The sequence below is a fragment of the Colobus angolensis genome, unplaced genomic scaffold, assembly GCF_000951035.1.
Source record: "Colobus angolensis palliatus isolate OR3802 unplaced genomic scaffold, Cang.pa_1.0 Scaffold30, whole genome shotgun sequence".
Classification (NCBI taxonomy): domain Eukaryota; kingdom Metazoa; phylum Chordata; class Mammalia; order Primates; family Cercopithecidae; genus Colobus; species Colobus angolensis.
Genome location: NW_012116266.1, coordinates 7,376,605 through 7,394,962, shown reverse-complemented (window position 1 = coordinate 7,394,962; position 18,358 = coordinate 7,376,605). Strand labels below are relative to the sequence as shown.

General features: G+C 41.5%; 2 protein-coding genes across 2 annotated transcripts in view; both read right to left on the bottom strand.

The window, feature by feature from the left end:
• The window catches only part of MPP4 (membrane protein, palmitoylated 4 (MAGUK p55 subfamily member 4)), a 56,969-nt gene extending 45,988 nt beyond the window's left edge, over positions 1-10,981 (bottom strand). Inside the window, exons 1-4 of the mRNA XM_011950004.1 lie at positions 10,869-10,981; positions 6,196-6,374; positions 5,229-5,350; positions 1,913-1,990 (exon numbers count right to left, since the gene is read on the bottom strand). Coding sequence (XP_011805394.1) covers positions 1,913-1,990; positions 5,229-5,350; positions 6,196-6,274 — 279 coding nt within the window. The 5' untranslated portion in view covers positions 6,275-6,374; positions 10,869-10,981. The remainder of the gene's footprint in view (positions 1-1,912; positions 1,991-5,228; positions 5,351-6,195; positions 6,375-10,868) is intronic.
• A 1,828-nt stretch (positions 10,982-12,809) lies between these two features.
• The window catches only part of ALS2 (amyotrophic lateral sclerosis 2 (juvenile)), a gene marked incomplete at its 5' end in the record, with an annotated part of 63,793 nt that continues 58,244 nt past the window's right edge, over positions 12,810-18,358 (bottom strand). Inside the window, 5 exon segments of the mRNA XM_011949930.1 lie at positions 12,810-14,135; positions 16,371-16,467; positions 16,703-16,852; positions 17,700-17,761; positions 17,977-18,022. Coding sequence (XP_011805320.1) covers positions 14,097-14,135; positions 16,371-16,467; positions 16,703-16,852; positions 17,700-17,761; positions 17,977-18,022 — 394 coding nt within the window.

Here is an 18,358-nt window from a genome sequence, read left to right as displayed (position 1 = left end):
TGAGACACAGTCTTGCTCTGTCACCCGGGCTGGAGTGCAGTGGTGTGATCTCGGCTCACTGCAACCTCCACCTCCTGGGTTCAAGCCATTCTCATGCCTCCCAAGTAGCTGGGATTACAGGCATGCACCACAACGTCCAGCTAATTTTTGTTGTTGTTTTTGTTGTATTTTTAGGAGAGATGGGGTTTTGCTATGTTGGCCAGGCTGGTCTTGAACTCCTGGGCTCAAGTGATCTGCCTGCCTCAGGCTCCCAAAGTGCTGGGATTATAGGCATGAGCTACCGCACCCAGCCTGATGAATTTAAACAACAAGAAGGAGTCAAGGTGGCTGGAGAAGAGTGAATGGGGAAAGCATTGAGTGTTTTCAATGCCGTTACGGCAGCTTGATCGTGTTTGGCTATGTAAGAACTTTGGTGTTTAGGCTAGGCATGGTGGCTCACACCTGTAATCCCAGCACTTTGGGAGGCCAAGGCAGGTGGATGGCTTAGGGTCAGGAGTTCGAGACCATCCTGGCCAACACAGTGAAACCCTGTGTCTACCAAAAGTTAGCCAGGCATAGTGGGTTTCTGTAGTCCTAGCTACTCGGGAGGCTGAGGCAGGAGAATCGCTTGAACCCAGGAGGCAGAGGTTGCAGTGAGCTGAGATCTTGCCACTGCACTCCAGCCTAAGTGACAGAGCAAGACTCTGGAAAAGAAACAAAAAAACAAAAAATCTTTGGTGTTTACTCTGAGATGGGACGTCATTTGAAGGGTTTGGGTGTTAGTGAGGAAGTGACATGATTTGACTTGCTTTCAGAGAGGATATGTTTGGTTGCTGCATTGAGAGTAGACTATAGGGGAGGAAGAGTGGACACCAGAGACCAGGTAGGAGGCGATTTTGCAATTATCTATGTAAGAGATGATGATGATGGTATGGGGTGGTGAGATCCTGGATATATTTTGGTGAGATCCTGGATATATTTTGAAAGTAGAGCTGAGAGGATTTGCTATCTGATTGGGTGTGAGGTATCAGAGAAAGAGAATCAAAATGACCCCTAAGATTCTGGCCTGAGCACTGCAAGAACACAGGTGTCATTTCTGAGATAGAAAAGGCTCCCAGAAGAGTGGGTGGGGGTGATTGGCAGGTGAGGAAGATCGGGAGCTCAGTTTGGAACATGTGAACCTGGAGGAGTCCATTAGACATCCAAGTAAGATAGAGAGGAGGCAGCTGGATATTTGAGACTGGAATTTGGGGGGAAATCTCCAGGCTAGAGATGTAAATCTGAGAATTATTACTATAACATTACCCTGTTTATGTAGGGTAAATAGAGTACAAGATTTAGGAACAAAGAAAGAAATGGACACATGCTAAAAATATGTAGGTGGTGGTGGTGGGGAAGTGTTTTAATCTGGGGAGATATCCAGCCAATGTTCTTCCTTATATTAAAGTTCAATTAAAAACATTTATTAGGCTGGGCGTGGTGGCTCACATCTGTAATCTCAGCACTTTGGGAGGCTGAGGCGGGTGGATCACAAGGTCAGGAGTTCGAGACTAGCCTGGCCAAGATGGTGAAACCCCGTCTCTACTAAAAATACAAAAATTAGCCAGATGCGGTGGTGGGCACCTGTAATCCCAGTTACTGGGGAGGTTGACGCAGGAGAATAGCTTGAACCCGGGAGGCGGAGGTTGCAGTGAGCCAAGATTGCTGCACTCTAGCCTGGGTGACAGAGCAAGACTCTGTCTCCAAAAAAAATTATTATTTTATTTAAAAAATTATTTATTATTTATTATTTATTTATTTTATTAAATATTAAATTATTTTATAGTCATCAGTAAAACTTTTCCTTAGAACCTTTAATTCATTTGAACTAGCAATGCGGGTTAAATGGCACCACATCAGGGCTCTACTATTCTGTGGAATAAAACCTCCTTACCTCATAGGATAACGCCTGTGCATGGGGTGTGGCAGGAACTAGTTTCTTTTCTTTAAACTCCTGGAGGCAGTCATAAATCTGCAGAAGGACAAGGGAGGGGGAATTGATACTGATAATATGACTGTTGCCATTTTGGACTGAAGACTCTGAAAGGGACACCCCAGGCAACTGCACCAACAGCTCAACTGCATGGTGTGTGTTGGTGTTTAGTAAGTTGTGTCTCTAGTTGCCAAAGATAAATGAACTCGAATTTGGTGGCCCCAATACTTCAAAGGCTTAATTATTGGCTGTTACTGGGAAATTGATCTTCCCCAAGCATTTCAGTAATAAAAAGAAATTCAGGCCAGGCGCAGTGGCTCACGCTTGTAATCCCAGCACTTCGGGAGGCTGAGGCGGGCGGATCACCTGAGGTCAGGTGTTTGAGACAGCCTGGCTGTTATGGTGAAATGCTGTCTCTACTAAAAATACAAAAATTAGTTGGGTGTAGTGGTGGGCACCTGTAATTCCAGCTGCTCGGGAGGCTGAGGCCGGAGAATCGCTTGAACCTGGGAGGCAGAGGTTATAGTGAGCTGAGATCGTGCCACTGCACTCTCAGCCTAGGTGACAGAGTAAGACTCTGTCTCAACAACAAAAAGATAGAAATTCAAACTTTTACTTTTGTTAAACGGAGTGAGGGTAGGGTGTCCAGGGCTGCAACCAATAGGGATTTATAGATGATGCATAAAGGAACATCTTAAAGGAGGGGCTCTTTGGGACCAGACACCTGTGAGGACCCCTGTATTGGGCACCTGTGCAGCATGCGAGCTGCATGGCTCAGGGCCACTGAAGGTTCTAATAAGAGGCAGGTGTGCCACATACGCGTCTCTGTACTCCACTTTGCTCTTTGGGGCTATTTCCCATTCCTCTCCTAATTCTCCATACAAGTTCATTTTTAAAAAATTCCAACTTCATCTCTGCAGACCCTTGGGAATTTTTTTCCATACCAAGATCTAGGGGTGGGTTGAGGACACCAAAGCCTGCCGAGCTCTGCAGTGCAGCCCTTGATCTTATTTTAGGAAATGAGTTTCTCTTACAGATGAAGAAATAAGGACCAAGGGGCCAGCTGAGCCCCCAGCCTTTTCTATCCAGATCTGTGACAATGCTGATTCCCTGCTGTATCTCAGGGCCCACACTCAGGTTTACCTGGAAGTGATGAAGGCTGATTGGATGACTCACCAAGGGCCTAGCAGTGGTGAGCAAGGACAATGCCCATCATGAAATTAAAACTCCTATCTTAGCTGATCCTGTGGGAAAAATGCCTGATAGAAATCAGGTGTTTTATAACAAGCGCTGTGAAGAGTACTTCTTTGTTCATGCTAAAGACGTTGCCACTTTTATTAAATAATACTAACATGCATTATAAGACGGACCACATTTCACACGTAATGTGAAGGAAATACTCACATCCCAAAAAATAACTTCAAAAGGATCTTTCTTAATAACATTTGTTCAGAACAACAAAATTATGGTAGTAGCATCTACTATCTATTTTTCTACTATCTACTAGATGCTATTGTATAGTGCATGGAATTTTAGCCAAATTAAAAAAAGAATAAACTTTATTTTATTTAATTAAGTTATTTATTTATTTATTTATTTATTTATTTTGAGATGGAGTCTCCCTCTGTCACCCAGGCTGGAGTGGGGTGGCTCAATTTCAGCTCACTGCAACCTCTGCCTCCCAGGTTCAAGTGATTCTCGTGCCTCAGTCTCCAGAGTAGCTGGGATTACAGCTGCATGCCACTGCATCTGGCTAATGTTTTGTATTTTTAGTAGAAACAGGGTTTGACCACACTGGCCAGGCTGGTCTCGACCTGCTGATTTCAGGTGATCCACCTGCCTCAGCCTCCCAAAATGTTGGGATTACAGGTGTGAGCCATCATCACACTGGGCCAGAAGAAACTTCTCAGAATAAGATATTTTAGCATACCTAAACAGAACTGTAGATATCTTACTTTCTAACTTTAACAGACAAAGAGAAATAATTTTTTAAAGCATTTTCATGTATCCAGAGTTGCTGCAAGGACAAACGGTTGTAGCCAGCTGATACAGTGTTGCCAGTGACCACTGTGGTGGCTGTTTTGTGATTCCAGGGGGCCTCTGGGAGAAAAAGAGCTGTGGGGAGAAAAGGAAGGGGCTACCGTACTCTTCTCCACCTAAGTTAATTCCTTCCCAAGCTAAGAAGTTTGTGTAGCTCTTCTCTGAGAGTTGCCTTCTGAGAACTTTTTCCAAGTTGAAATTTCCTGCCAGTTGATACATGACACCATTGGGTAAGTAGCTGCTATGATCTGAACGTGTACTTCCAAAATGCATATGTTAAAATCCTCAACCCAAGGTGATGATATTAAAAAGTAAGGCCAGCTGGGTGCAGTGGCTCATGCCTGTAATCCCAGCACTTTGGGAGGCTGAAACGGACAGATCACCTGAGGTCAGGAGTTTGAGACCAGCCTGGCCAAAATGATGAAACCCCATCTCTATTAAAACTACAAAAATTAGCCAAGTATAGTGGTGGGTGCCTGTAATCCCAGCTACTCAGGAGACTGAGGCAGGAGAATCGCTTGAACACAGGAGGTGGAGGTTGCAGTGAGCTGAGATCAGGCCACTGCATTCCAGCCTGGGCAACAGTGTGAGACTCTGTCAGCCGGGCGCGGTGGCTTATGCCTGTAATCCCAGCACTTTGGGAGGCCAAGGCAGGCAGATCATGAGGTCAGGAGATCGAGACCATCCTGGCTAACATGGTGAAACTCCGTCTCTACTAAAAATACAAAAAATTAGCCAGGCGTGGTGGCGGGTGCCTGTAGTCCCAGCTACTTGGGAGGCTGAGGCAGGAGAATGGCGTGAATCTGGGAGGTGGAGCTTGCAGTGAGCCAAGATTGCGCCACTGTACTCCAGCCTGGGCAACAGAGCAAGACTCTGTCTCAAAAAAAAAAAAAAAGGTAAGGTCTTTGGGAGCCGATAGGTCATCAGGGTTCTGCCCTCATGAATATGGGATTAACGCCCTTATACAAGAGACCCCAGAGAGCTGGCTAGCCCCTTTCACTATGTGAGGACACAGCAAGAAATTACCATTTATGAACCAGAGAGGGAGCCCTCAAAAGACACTGAATCTGCTGCCGACTGGATTTTGGACTTCCTGGCCTCCCGAACTGTGAGATATCAATTTCTGTTGTTTATAAACTATTCAGCTATCCAGCCTGAATGGACTGAAACAGTCATTTTCTACACACTCCCCACAACCCCTTCAGCAAGCAAAGGCTTCTGAGCAAACAGCACTCACCTTTAGCAGAGCCTGAAGCCATGGCGAGTGGAGGAGATCGTACAAGAGACACACTCCATTCACGTCTCTGCTGTAGAACAGACTCAGCTCTTGCAGCACAAGCCTCAGGATCTGGGAGAGGCCTAGGAAAGGAAGAGAGCAGTGATAGGGTGGCAGGTGCAGGTGTAAATGTGAAAGGCAACTCAGACAGCTGGGGCATGCCATGGGGTCTCACCAGGAGTGGAAATGACACTTGATTTCAGACCAAAAGATCTGACTTCAAGCCCTGTTCCATCTCTTACTTTGTGAACGTCACAAAGTCACATAACTATCCGAAACCCAGCTTCTTTGCCCAAGATGAGAAGGTGCTAGCTTTGTCATAGTGTCCTTAACATTGAGTAAAATAATAGATCGTGATGTGCAGATGTAAGATGTCATGAAAGGAAAATGATTGCTTTCCCCTCCCCCATCTTACCAGACTGTCATTTATCCCAAAATTATCTAGTTGTGTTCTGTATCCTCTTTCTCTAACTCAAACATGAGTCATTTCATCCTCTCAAAAAATTCTTACTGAGAATGATATTGAAAAATTCTAATTCCCAATAGATTTTTAAAGCAAAGCTCAGTATTCTCCTGATTAAAGGGTCTAAACAGATTTTAGTGAATGTTCTTTTTTTTTTTTTACAGTATTTTTGTAGTGTTGTAGTGATATTTTGAATGTGAACATCTTAAGAAGTTCTAAGTTTTACATAAAACATTGTTGGGTAAGGGTAAAAAAGGTTTTGAATCCACCATGTCTGTTTATTTCCTTCCTGGCTTGAAATTTGCTCTTAAAGATATCACTGTTAGGGCAGTAGTGCAACAAAAAACGTACAAGGTCCTCATAGGGATCGCAGTAAGTCTGTCAGGATTTCTGCCTATTGATTTGATCACATGTCAGAGGTGATACTACTTTCTGGTCTAGAAAAGGAGCCCTGGTGACACATACCATTCTGCGGATTGGTGGCTGTAGAAAGCTTCATGTCCTTCTTGTCTGGTGGATCTGCTCCTTTGTCTGACTGTATCATCCTCCCTGCCGGAGCTTCCAAAAGGAATTCAGGACTAGGAAGCAGGTCAATACGCGGCACACAGCTCACTCAGTCACACTGGCCACCAGCTCTCAGCACACTGGAACATAGTTTCAACAGCATTTCCTCAGAAGCCAGGCCCTGTGCGACACATTGGGGTACACATCAAACGAAACACAGTCTTCCCCTGTGGTGCCTACTCTTAACCATCACCAGCAGCGTGAAAGAGAAAATGACTATTGCATAAAATGCTCCCCCTAACTCCATGTTTTAAAACACTTTTTTAGCCTTTGACAAGAATTGATTTCCTGGAAACCATCCCTACCCATTTTTAAAACATAAATGACAAATATTACATTTATTTATCTTCCACCTCTTTACTCAGTTGACTTTACCTAGAGCTCAGAAAAGTCTTCCGTGGACCAGCTGCACTCAGGTACCCCATTTCCTCTCATTGCACCTTATAGTTCTTCATAGAACTAGCTGGTCTGGTCACAATTGCATGAATTATGGGTTGTTACTGAGGCACACTCAGAATTTAGAGACAACACTGTAATGATCTGTTTTCTTGTTTAGTTTGGTTTTATTTTTAGAGTGTTTTCCTGGCTCAATCCTACAATCTGTATAGAGTCTAGACAGTTTTCTTTTTCCTTTTTTTTTTTTTTTTTGAGACAGTCGCACTCTGTTGCTCAGGCTGGAGTGCAGTGATCATGGCTCATATCATGCACCCTTGACCTCTTAGTTTCAAACGATCCTCCCACCTCAGCCTCTCGAGTATCTGGGACCACAGGTATGTGCCACCACACCCAGCTAATTTTTAACTTCTTGTAGAGATGTGGTCTCACTATGTTGCCCAGGCTGATCTCCAACTTCTGGGCAATCTTCCCACCTTGACTTCTCTCAGTGCTGGGATTATAGGTGTGAGCCATCGCACCTGACCTAGACAGTTTTCTTAACCCTATCAGATTTAGTACCAGTCTTTGAAAATTAGTTTGAAATGCTTATTTTAATGTTTATTTTTGATATTGCTTTAGGTAGATTTAGTTTCAAGAAGTAGAAACCCAAAATAATTTTGGCTTAGCAGAGTATTTTATAGTCTTGTTCATGTGAAAGTTCAGAGACAGAGAGAATGCAGGGCTAATAGGGCAGCCTTGCTCCATGAAGTTCTCAGGGAATAGGTTCCTTCCAGCTCACTGCTCTGCCACCCTAGGATGTAGTATGGTTCTGTCTACCTGCCCCAAGATGGCAGCTGCAGCTGCAGCCATCACATCTACCTTTCAGCCAGCAGGGTAGGAGAGGAAGGGATTAAGAAAACAGAGGCAAAGGAAACATGCCTACTGCTCTTTAAGCAAAGTTTTCTACAAGTTGCCCTACACAATGAAGAATCACCTCATGCCCTGTATAACTTTCATGTCACTGAAAAACAAAAAAACTCTGTAGTTATCTGAATCTAGACACCAACTTTTCTTTACATATAAACACAAGACACTTTTGCACAGGTTTAATATACAATGGGGAGTAGGGTATTGAGGCAGGGAAGGGGAAAAAGCCAGTAATAGGTTGTTATCAAGAAGTAACCACTGTGGGCAACTAGAGCCTAATCCCACGGGGGAACACGGGCCAAGGGAGTGAGGGTATTTATACACCAATGGCAACATGAGGGTTTTTATACACCAATGGCAAATTTGGTGTATAAATACCCTCACTCCCTTGGGCCCTGTTGAGAGCCAACAGGTTGAGACCCCTTCCCAGAGAGCGTTATTTCTGGCTCTTCCAGCATGCAACATGTATACCTTCAGAGGGGCTTGGAGGGGCTAGCAGCTGGAGTGGGCCCAGAGTGCACCAAAATGGTAATGACCAAGGCGTATGCGGTAGGGGTAGGGACCAACAACATTGTTAGAGTAGGACGATAAAGAATAAATTAAGGTTTTTGTTATAAAAGGAACTCTTCAAATTAGTTGCTAAAGACTGGAGTATTGACTCGGATAGATAGGGTTGAGAACCGCTGTCTAGAATCTAGACAGATTGTGGGTTGAAGCCAGGAAGGCTGTCTAAAAGAAGAAAAGATTATCATTTTGACTCTAAATTCTAAGGCAGTGAGAAGAGCAACACAGAAAGCTGTTACAGCATTTTAGACAACTTTCCCGTACACATTCCTTTCCAATCCTCCTGAAGTCTTCCAGTTTGCTGGGTTCTACCAAAGCTTGACATCGTTATGCTTTTGACTTGCCCTCCATCACCTACCCCGCCCACTTGCAATTGAGTCCAATTAAACCATGCATTTTCCTCTGTTCTGCGTTTTTGCCTCTATTGAATCATTTAGCATCACAGTTGCAAATCTGACTCATCTTCCTCCCCAGAGGGGAGCACTTCCAGGGTAGAAAATTGAAAAGGGAGATGGAGTGCCTGCCAGAGAGCAGACAAAAGTCAGCGTAGACAGATGAGGCTGACACTCAGACTGACTCTTACAATTGGTTCCCCTCCAGCATCTCACAAATCACACGTCCTTGGTGAAGTGGTGCAGATTAAACAAGCCAACTGTTGTTTGCACATCATAAGGTGGACCGCATTTCTATCATATTTAATGCCCAAACGACTGTGCTGAGCTAGGCCTACCCATTCAGCAGTTGGGGGCATGCACTAGAGACTACAAATTTCCGAGATGAATTTATTGCGAGGGAGCTTTACGGATAGACTGTGCTTCACACATAGACGGTGGTTTCTTCAGTGAATGCAATAGTTAAAATAGCTTCTAATAAATCTAGAGCCAACTTCAGGGCTACCTAGATAACTAATTCATATATTCTAAAAGGCTCGTTTTGACCCAGAGTTTCTCAGCCAGAGGCAAACACAGTAATTACACGAATCTACAACTTATGTAAATTCTAAAAACTGTGCTTGCCTGGTCACCTTCAGGTTCCCATGACAAACTTACTGTGGACTGAAGGTTGTGTCCCCACCCCCAATTCAGATGTTGAAGCCCTAATCCCCACTGTTGATGGTATTTGAAGATGAGGCCTTCGGGAGGTAACTGGGCTTAGTTAAGGTCATGAGGTAGAGGCCCCATGATGTTATTAGTGTCTGTGTAAGAGCCATCAGAGTTCATGTGTTCTCTCTCTCCCTGCCAGGTGATGGCACAGTGAGAATCCGGCCATCTGAAAGCCAGGAAGAGAACTCTCGCAAAAACCCAACCATGCTGGCACCCCGATCTTCAACTTCCAGCCTGCAGAACTGTATGAGAAAATACATTTCTGTTGTTTAAGCCACTGTCTATGGTATTGTGTTATGGCAGCCAAAGTTAAGACAAAACTCCTAGAAAAAAAGTTCCAGAAAATAATTTTCCCTCCCTCCAGGTAGCTAAGAAAACAGTTGCAACTTCTTGCCCTCATAGCACTTCTCGTTTTCCCAGTCATCATATCCATTGGCTCACTTAGTGTCTGTCTCCTGCAGATGTAATGTCTGCAGAGGGCCTGGGGAGCAGAGCTGTTGTTTAAAATCTTGTTCACGCTGCAGCTTCACCTGCAGCAGTGCTTGGGCCATAGCAAGCACTTGGTCTGTTCAGTTGTTGTTGGGAAGGGGTAGAACAAGGAGACGCCAAGATCCAGAAGTAAAAGGCTGATACCTCCCTCAAGGCAGTAGCCAGCAGCTGGAACTTCAATCCTGATGTGGGAGGCAGCTGAACTCCAGAGGCCTGTGCCCTCCCTTCCTTTCCTCTCTGGCCTAGTATCCTGACTTAAACCTCTTTCCCTGTCAAACTTTAAAACTGGGGGCAGAAGGGGATCTTAGAGATAATCAAATGCAAAACCTTTGTTTTACAGATAAGGAATCTGACATTCAAAGAGGTATTCAGTAGAGTTAACAAGCAGTAAAATCAAGTTTTCCTCTTTTGTTTCCCTAGTCCTGAAAGATGCGGATGCCTGGTAAAAGACTTGCCTTCCTTTCCATGACTTCTGTACCAGATTTGTCAGTTGAAACTTACCTATTTCTGCTATCTTGAGAGTGAGAATTCTTGATTGATTCTGCAAAGAAGTAAGCACCCCACCACATGCAATTCTGGACTGAGGACACAGAGAGGATAGCCAGTTCTTGACTCAGAAGATGCATTAGTGTGACTGACTCCTAAGGAATTTGTCCTAAATCTTGTTTTAAAAATCAGTATTTCCATTAGCTTTTAAAAATGTACCATGAAATGCCACAACCCCTTACCTTTATTATGCTTGCTTTTCAAAATAATGCTTTTTACTAGACAAACCCTAAAAAAGCACTTGAAAACGTAATGATGAGAAATGGCCCTTACAAAAATAGCTGGCTTCCTCTGGGTCCAAATGCTGTTGATTAGGACCAGGGCAAATGCCCACTGTACTCAATCTTCCTGACAACTCATTATTCCATACTTAAGAAATGGCTTCTCAAAGCAAAACCTGCTCTTTCAAGATCATAAAATTCCCCATATCATTTGAGTTACAATGAAACTAAGCCATTTGAGTTAGATTACCCAGATTTATATCTTTAGCTATTAAAAACTGACAGGCAAGCTAGGCAGTTACGGGATACATCTTCTGGTAACTGAGGATTATTTGCCAAGGTCTCTTACCTGCAAGACTGTAAACATGCAATGTTGCTCCTATCCAGACAAAAGTGTTAGTAGAAGATACTAGTGGCCTGTTAGCTGCCAAAGTCACCTCACTGCTCCCGATAAAACCTCTGCACATCCTCTTTGATGTAATCCACAGATGCCTAACCCAGCCTAACAACTAAATTACTCACAAGCCTTTCCTGCCACCAATCTTCTTAAGTATTCCTTGAACTGAAGTCTAATTTATATCATTTTCAAACCTACATTCTAGTATTTTCTCTCAAATTTCTAACACATAGTTAACAGCAGAAAACACTAATATTTTTGTTGATTATTTCAAGATGATAGACATTCCACAAGAAAAGATAGCATTTTTAATGAAAGAAAAAAAATGTGGCGGGACCGGAAATAATCCAATAACCTACTATCCTTATTAAATCTCTCATGTTATGGTGAGAAAACTGAAGACTCTTCAGCTAATAACAGAAGCCCATCAAAAACAGTACCTTCTGGTCAATCCCCTCCTAAGCCACTGTTCTGAACTTAACAAATAGCGTTTTCGATCTCAGATAGGAGCTACTTCTTTATCTGAAAACTTAATACTGTAGGGAGTGCTCAGTGGGAAGAGCATTTGGAAGGGGATATTGCAGAAAGGAGAGGAAGGTACTGCTAACAGCAAGGCAAAAGGTAGAGACCAAATGGCAATTATCAGAGGGTCATCAGCCCTCGTACCCACATGAAACACATGGCTTTCCTTATCTCTTCATCATAGATGAAAACACAAGCTGGGAATGTGATACATTTGTGTTCTGAGTACAGCATATTTAGTGAAAAACACTTGTTTCAATACGATTTTCATTTTTAACTCACTTTTAAGAACTTTCAATACATAACCAGCTATGAAATGACATCTCTGGCAGCTGTAGTAGCAAAAAGCACTGAACTTCTAGAGAAGTAGGGAGTAGGGAAGTTCTAGGCTGGAGTCCCAGTTCTGGCAGTGAGCAAATCTTGGTCACTGCTTGTCTGAAAAATGGGGGGAAATGGGGATAACACCTGCATCCTTGGGCTGCTGTGAGCATTCATCACGCATCTGAATGGTCACTGTAAACTGCTGCAGGAGTGCCGGGGACTTCTATTTACAAACACTGGCCTGGAGATTTAGGGTTTTTCTTCCAATATACTTCAAAATTTATAATTTTAATACGCTATCTGAAAAGCATATAGTAGGAAGAATCCAAAGTAACTGAACAATTTCATCTGTAAAAGGATGAATTGTAACACAGCTTCTCCTAGAACGGGAGAAAACTTCACAGTGGGTCAATTTGTCTCCAAGTTTTTGTTTGTCCATTTCCACTTATTATCCACCCCCGCCCAGAGTCAGATATTCTGTAAATTTGTCTTTACCAGCCAAATGTGGTTATTTACGTGTTTGTTCAGAAACTCAAAACAATCTCCAATGTAAATGCAAAGTATTTAACATAAACGGATCTTTAAGGGTTGGTCCCCTTCCAACAGTGGACAGGCACATTCTGGTAGAGGCAGCAACAAGATGGAAAGGCCTCTTGAGAAAACATTACAACTAGGAGATAATATCTAACGTTTCTAACCAGAATTTTAAAGCCTCACCTTCTCTTCCCTCTATCTGTTTAGGAGGGAAAAAAAATAAAGAGTAACTATCAAAATATGCTTTTCATTCAAAGAAATAATAGATTTCTTTTGAGACCCATGTCCTTGGGTTATTGGGGTCAGAAAGTTAATTTGCTCTTTGCTAGAAAGGGTGCTATAACTATTGGTTTACGTTTATTTTAAAGACAGAGATTTCTAAAACCGAAGAGGGACTTCTCAGGTCAGTATTTAGAGGCATGGATTATAATGTGGGCTACAGAATACTAAGTGTGGGTTTCCTTTCATTTTTTAGGTTGCCCTGTTCATTTCTTCTACAATCATAGAACAACCACATAAAGATGAATGCCTTTTATTACGAAAATTGCTGTTACATTACAGCCAACATTCCAAAACAGTATTTTAATAAACACTTGTCTTGATTATAAAGTAGAGCAAAAACCATGATCCTTTTCCAAAAGTAATTATCATTTCAGTCACTTAACATAAATCAGGACACTCTGTATGCTCACCACGGTGTAGGAGATGAGATGAGGAAGAGCACCTATGTTATTCAAAACAACTACTAGTGTTACTTATACAGTATAAACCAACAACTTACAATAGGGCATTTTTTTAAAAAGCAAAACACTGAAATGTTGAGGTGCCACAATACTTCTGAGATGGAAAAAGCCAAAGCTTGTTTCCTTTTTTCTTCCCATCCTGAGTTCAGTGTGAGGTACAGGGAAGAACAACACCAGGCTGGGGATCGATGCAGTTTTTTGCTTATTTCCCAATTGTTAGTCCTGCTCGAAAACACAGCCTGCATGCAAAACCTCCTCAGGCTGCCATTCACAGGCCTCGGAATACAGCGTTTGTGCGTGGACAAATGAGGTTCCTAGCAGCTCAGAGTTGGTGTCTGAATCCAGTGTATTCACTCTCTGTAACGTGATAAAGAAACCAAAAACAAAATTCCTATGTTCTTTTTAGTCAAGAGGCAGAAGACTCCTATTTGGATGCATTCCACATTTCGGGGACAGGATGTGGTAGTTTTGCACAGAACTTCTCTCATAAAGAAAAAGCTTAGAAAAAGTTAAAACTGCAGTTTAAAAGCTCCTTTCTCCCCTCCCTTGGCAAAGAAACATGATGCACACATGACTGGAAGGGACTCAGGAAGGCAGAGTGTGGTCACTATAGTTTCAAGTACGATCTGGTTCTTGCAAAGGGATCGGGGTAACTGCAGGTGGATTCAGGCAAACCAGATATTCAAAAATATCCATCAACTTCTTTAATATAAGAAGCTCTACTGGAAGCTTTTCTTACAGCTTTATGTAGCTGACATACCCTTTACTGTAGGAAGGGATATCCTCTTCTTTTTTCAAATAGCAGATGAATGGTATTTTTAGAACTTATCATAGGCCAAGAACTGGTCTAATCTGATTTTTTACCTCCTTTTCAATCCTTCCTTTAAACTATATATCTGGGCTCAGGGCTCTTATTATTAGTAAGGCTCATTCTAACAACCTAAATAACACAAAGTCCTTTCCAATTTCAACACTGTTCTTTTTTGCCACTACAGGAAGACTCCAGATGGTGTTATAACACTCTGTAGTAGATAATCCAGTTTTCAAGCTGTTATGCAGCCTAGTTAAGCTTCTCACGCTGAATCTGGTAGTAACATGCCTGGAAAAAAGTTCAAAACAATTTCAAACTCACTTTTAAAGAAATTACATAAAGAGAGCAATGCATATGGGTCTAAAGAAACAAAATCCCTTATGAACAAATTCAGTTGATGGCCCAACAGATTTAACCAATTTCACTTTTCCCTGTTCCCTTCTAGTTCCCCTATCTAGTGGCTGCCTTTTGCCTACTTGTAATTAGTATAGACAAAATTTTTTCATTTCCCATCTTATTCTAAAACAAAGAAAGTTTTTTTTTTTACAAGCTATCTAACATTCTTCACCAAGCAGAGACACCACAATTTGCCGTTATTGATTGGACATTTAGAGTATACCAATCATTAAAAGGTACAACTCTAATTAGAATCACCTAGTATGATTAATAAATATACAGATTAAGCATCCCTGCAGACCTGGGGAGTCATAACTTCCAGGAACGCATTTTTAAGAAGCACCCTGAATAAGTTTCCAGGTATGGGAATTACTCATACCCCAATGAATAGCACATCCAGATAACATGTAACATTTTCCATTCTTTAATTTCTTAGGCTGAATCCCCAGGAGTAGAACCACTGAGTCAAACTCCACATTTTTTAATATTGTTTATATCTATGTTAGTAACAATTGCTTTCCAAAATGGGCTACTTACCTCATTATCAGCAATGTGGGAATAATAATGACTTTACTATAACCCCACCAGTAACTTTAAAACATTCTTACAAATTTAACAGCACAAAATGGTCCCTTATTGAAATCTGCAGTACTATGATTTTCAGTGATGTTGAGTATTTTTCTACATGTAAACTTCCTAGTTCAGTTTCTTCTTTGGTGATCTGTTTAGAGATACTCTTCATATAATGTAAACATTAATAATCAAAGTCATCAGTGGCCAATATTTTCCCCAGTTTCTCCCCTCTTTCAGTTTATTTAATAGAAGTGTTAATGGTAGGCTGGGTGCAGTGGCTCACGCCTGTTATCCCAGCACTTTGGGAGACCGAGGCGGGCAGATTATCTGAATTCAGGAGTTCGTGACCAGTCTGGCCAACCTGGTGAAACCTCATCTCTACTAAAAACACAAAAATTAGCCAGGCATGATGGCAGGCACTTGTAATCCCAACTACTCAGGAGGCTGAGGTGGAGAATCACTTGAACCTGGGAAGTGGAGGTTGCAGTGAGTTGAGATCGCACCACTGCGCTCCAGCCTGGGCGACAGAGTGAGACTCTGTCTCAAAAAAAAGAAGCATTAATGGTATTTTAGTTGAAAAGTTTAAAAAGTTAACCCAGGTCAGAAACCTGACATTGAATTCTAGTTCTTTTTCTTATTTTAATTTACCTGTCTTTCCTTTTCTCTTCCTTTCTCTATATTTAAACCCCGAAGCATTTATGATTTGCTCTTCTACCCTCCCTCCAAAACTGCTAATAAGCTATCCAATGCTTTGTTTTACCATTTGTGAAATAATTCCTCTTTTCCATTTTTGTGTTTGGTGTTTCCACTTTCATGTGTAGTTTTTGTTACGATAGTGTTTATATGGGAGCTATCCATTCTATTTAGGTAATTGTGTATTCCTGTGACAGTCACATACTATTTTATCTTCATTATTCTAATTTTATAAATTTTACTAACTGGAAGAGTAGGTCTATTCTTTCTCATTTTTCACAAGTGTTTTTGCACTTTCTGTCTGCTGTTCTTTCAATAAACTTTAGAGTGATTCTTCCAAATTCCAAGAAAAATCAAGGCGGGAAACAAATGACTTCTAACAATCTCTCCAGGCCATGTAGATCAAAGAAGCTCATCTGTAATCTATTGGTTACAGTAAATACAAGGCAAAGAAAGAAGATGGAATTCAAATTCATTTACATACTGCCTTCTGTGTTTTACCCTTGTTCCATTAAATAGCACTTCTGCTGGAAACTTTCTTGTACCTTAAGAATCCTTTCTGTTTCTTTTTTAGAGTTACAATTATTTATATAAATGTAAGCATTTGTAACAGTTTGAATGATCAATTTACAAGGAGGATTAGATAATGAAGAACTTGCTTTAGTATTTTGAGGAACAACTGGCTTATCCTACTTTAATATACTATATAATGTTTTAAAGTGTAGAACAAAATGTGCTCTAAAGGTATTTAAGGTTTGCATTAAACTTTTATACAAAAAAAAGTGGTTAATGGCATTTATAATATGGTAAATGAAAGACAGATATGAAGATAAAAAAGTATTAAATAATAACTACACTCACCTTCAAGGTGGTGAACATTATACCCTGTTCCCCATGCTGAAGATAGGGGTCCATTAGATCCTCAATGAGGTGTACCTCAGAGCCTAAATTCCTAATCCTGCCCCAAAGAGAAAAAGATGCTGAGTTATTTTCACTTACATGTCCATTCTCCTTCTGAACCTAGTTGATGGGAAAAAGAAAGAACAGCTCAATAAGAAGGTAATGCCATAGTGCAACGGGTTAATCAATGTTTTTCTAGTAGAAGAGCATACTCCTGTGGTCACTTCAGAAAATGCAAGCAGCAGGCTTTTAAAAATAACGACACACTAATAATAAAGTCATAAACCAGTTACCTGGCCCGTAGCACCACATATAAGAAAACGGGAAACAAGTCATCCATGGACCACAAGAAGTCTTCCTGCAGTGATGCCAGGACACTCTGAGAGATCTCCTCAAAAGTCTGCTGGATGACCTTAAGTTTGTCTGATGGGGTAAATGTTGTGCTGTTATAGAAACAACGACAAAAAGATATCCTGTCATTTTCTTAATAAAGACATATGATCATGTTTTTTTGATAATATTCCCTCCTAGGGTTCACGTGCCTTAACCTGGACACTTAGGCATTATGAGTCGTTAGAAAGAATGACTTTAGGCCGGGCACGGTGGCTCAAGCCTGTAATCCCAGCACTTTGGGAGGCCGAGATGGGCGGATCACGAGGTCAGGAGATCGAGACCATCCTGGCTAACACAGTGAAACCCCGTCTCTACTAAAAAATACAAAAAACTAGCCAGGCGAGGTGGCGGACGCCTGTAGTCCCAGCTACTCGGGAGGCTGAGGCAGGAGAATGGCATAAACTCGGGAGGCGGAGCTTGCAGTGAGCTGAGATCCAGCCACACCAGCCTGGATGACAGAGTAGACTCCGTTTTAAAAAAAAAAAAAAAAAGAATGACTTTGTACTCCCATGGTGCTATGAGAAAAGTAGCTTCCAACTGTCCACGATTCATATATCGTTTCCTTCTACCCACGTGAAATCTCATTCTCCTAATATATGCTCTTTTCTGAATGAGAAATTTGGTTCATTTCCCATTGGCTAAAGATGTGATTATGTGGATAAATTTCTGGAATGGCTCTCCACTACTTTTGAAAATGCAAGGTCATTTTAGAGTAAAAGATAATCCAAGGGTCTCAAAAGAGCTTTTCCGATTTCCAGGTTGAGTTTGACACCATCAGCATATAAAGTGGGGATGCTTAAGGCTTAGGTAAAGATAAGACTGTATTAATGATATCTCAATAGTGCTCAATCAAGCACTACTTTGATTTGTGTGGCTTTTCAACAAATCAGAGATTACCTGATCTGCTGCAGACATTCTACTGCTGAGGCAAAACAAGCATCTTTTGTGGTTGGCAAAACCTGCAAAAAAGGGAGTGAAGGTCAAGGAGGAAAACTATTTTCTGCAACAACAAAAATAAATGATATTGATGTCAGAGTGCAGGTCTTTGGTAACAACAGATGCAAACACAAGCTTGGGTACTGTTCTATCAAAGTAAAATGAAACAGTTTTGCTATTTCAAATCCTCCCCATTAGACAAAACCATATTTGCTGAGGAAAAGAAAATTTGCTATACCTTTTTACTCTCTCCAAGGATTGACAAGGTTGCTGGCCAAAATTTCCTATAATGGAATCCATAAATTGTTAATATATGTTGTTACTTATGGTAGACAAAATTCCCATAAAAATAGTTGACAGCTATATTGGCTTCCCTGTCCCCATTAAAAAGAACTGCTCCACAACAGGTTAAGTTTTTATAAACATTCCAGGAGAGATTTAAGAGTTTTTATCATCTCCCTAAGGGATTTGTCATTCTATATCCCAATAACCCTACGCATTACAGATATTACCAAATATTTTTCCTTCACTCAGTTTTATCTCATTTCTACTACTGAATTATTCCATTGAAAACAATTAAAGCACAACATTTTAAGAAAGTACAAAAATAGGCCGGGCGC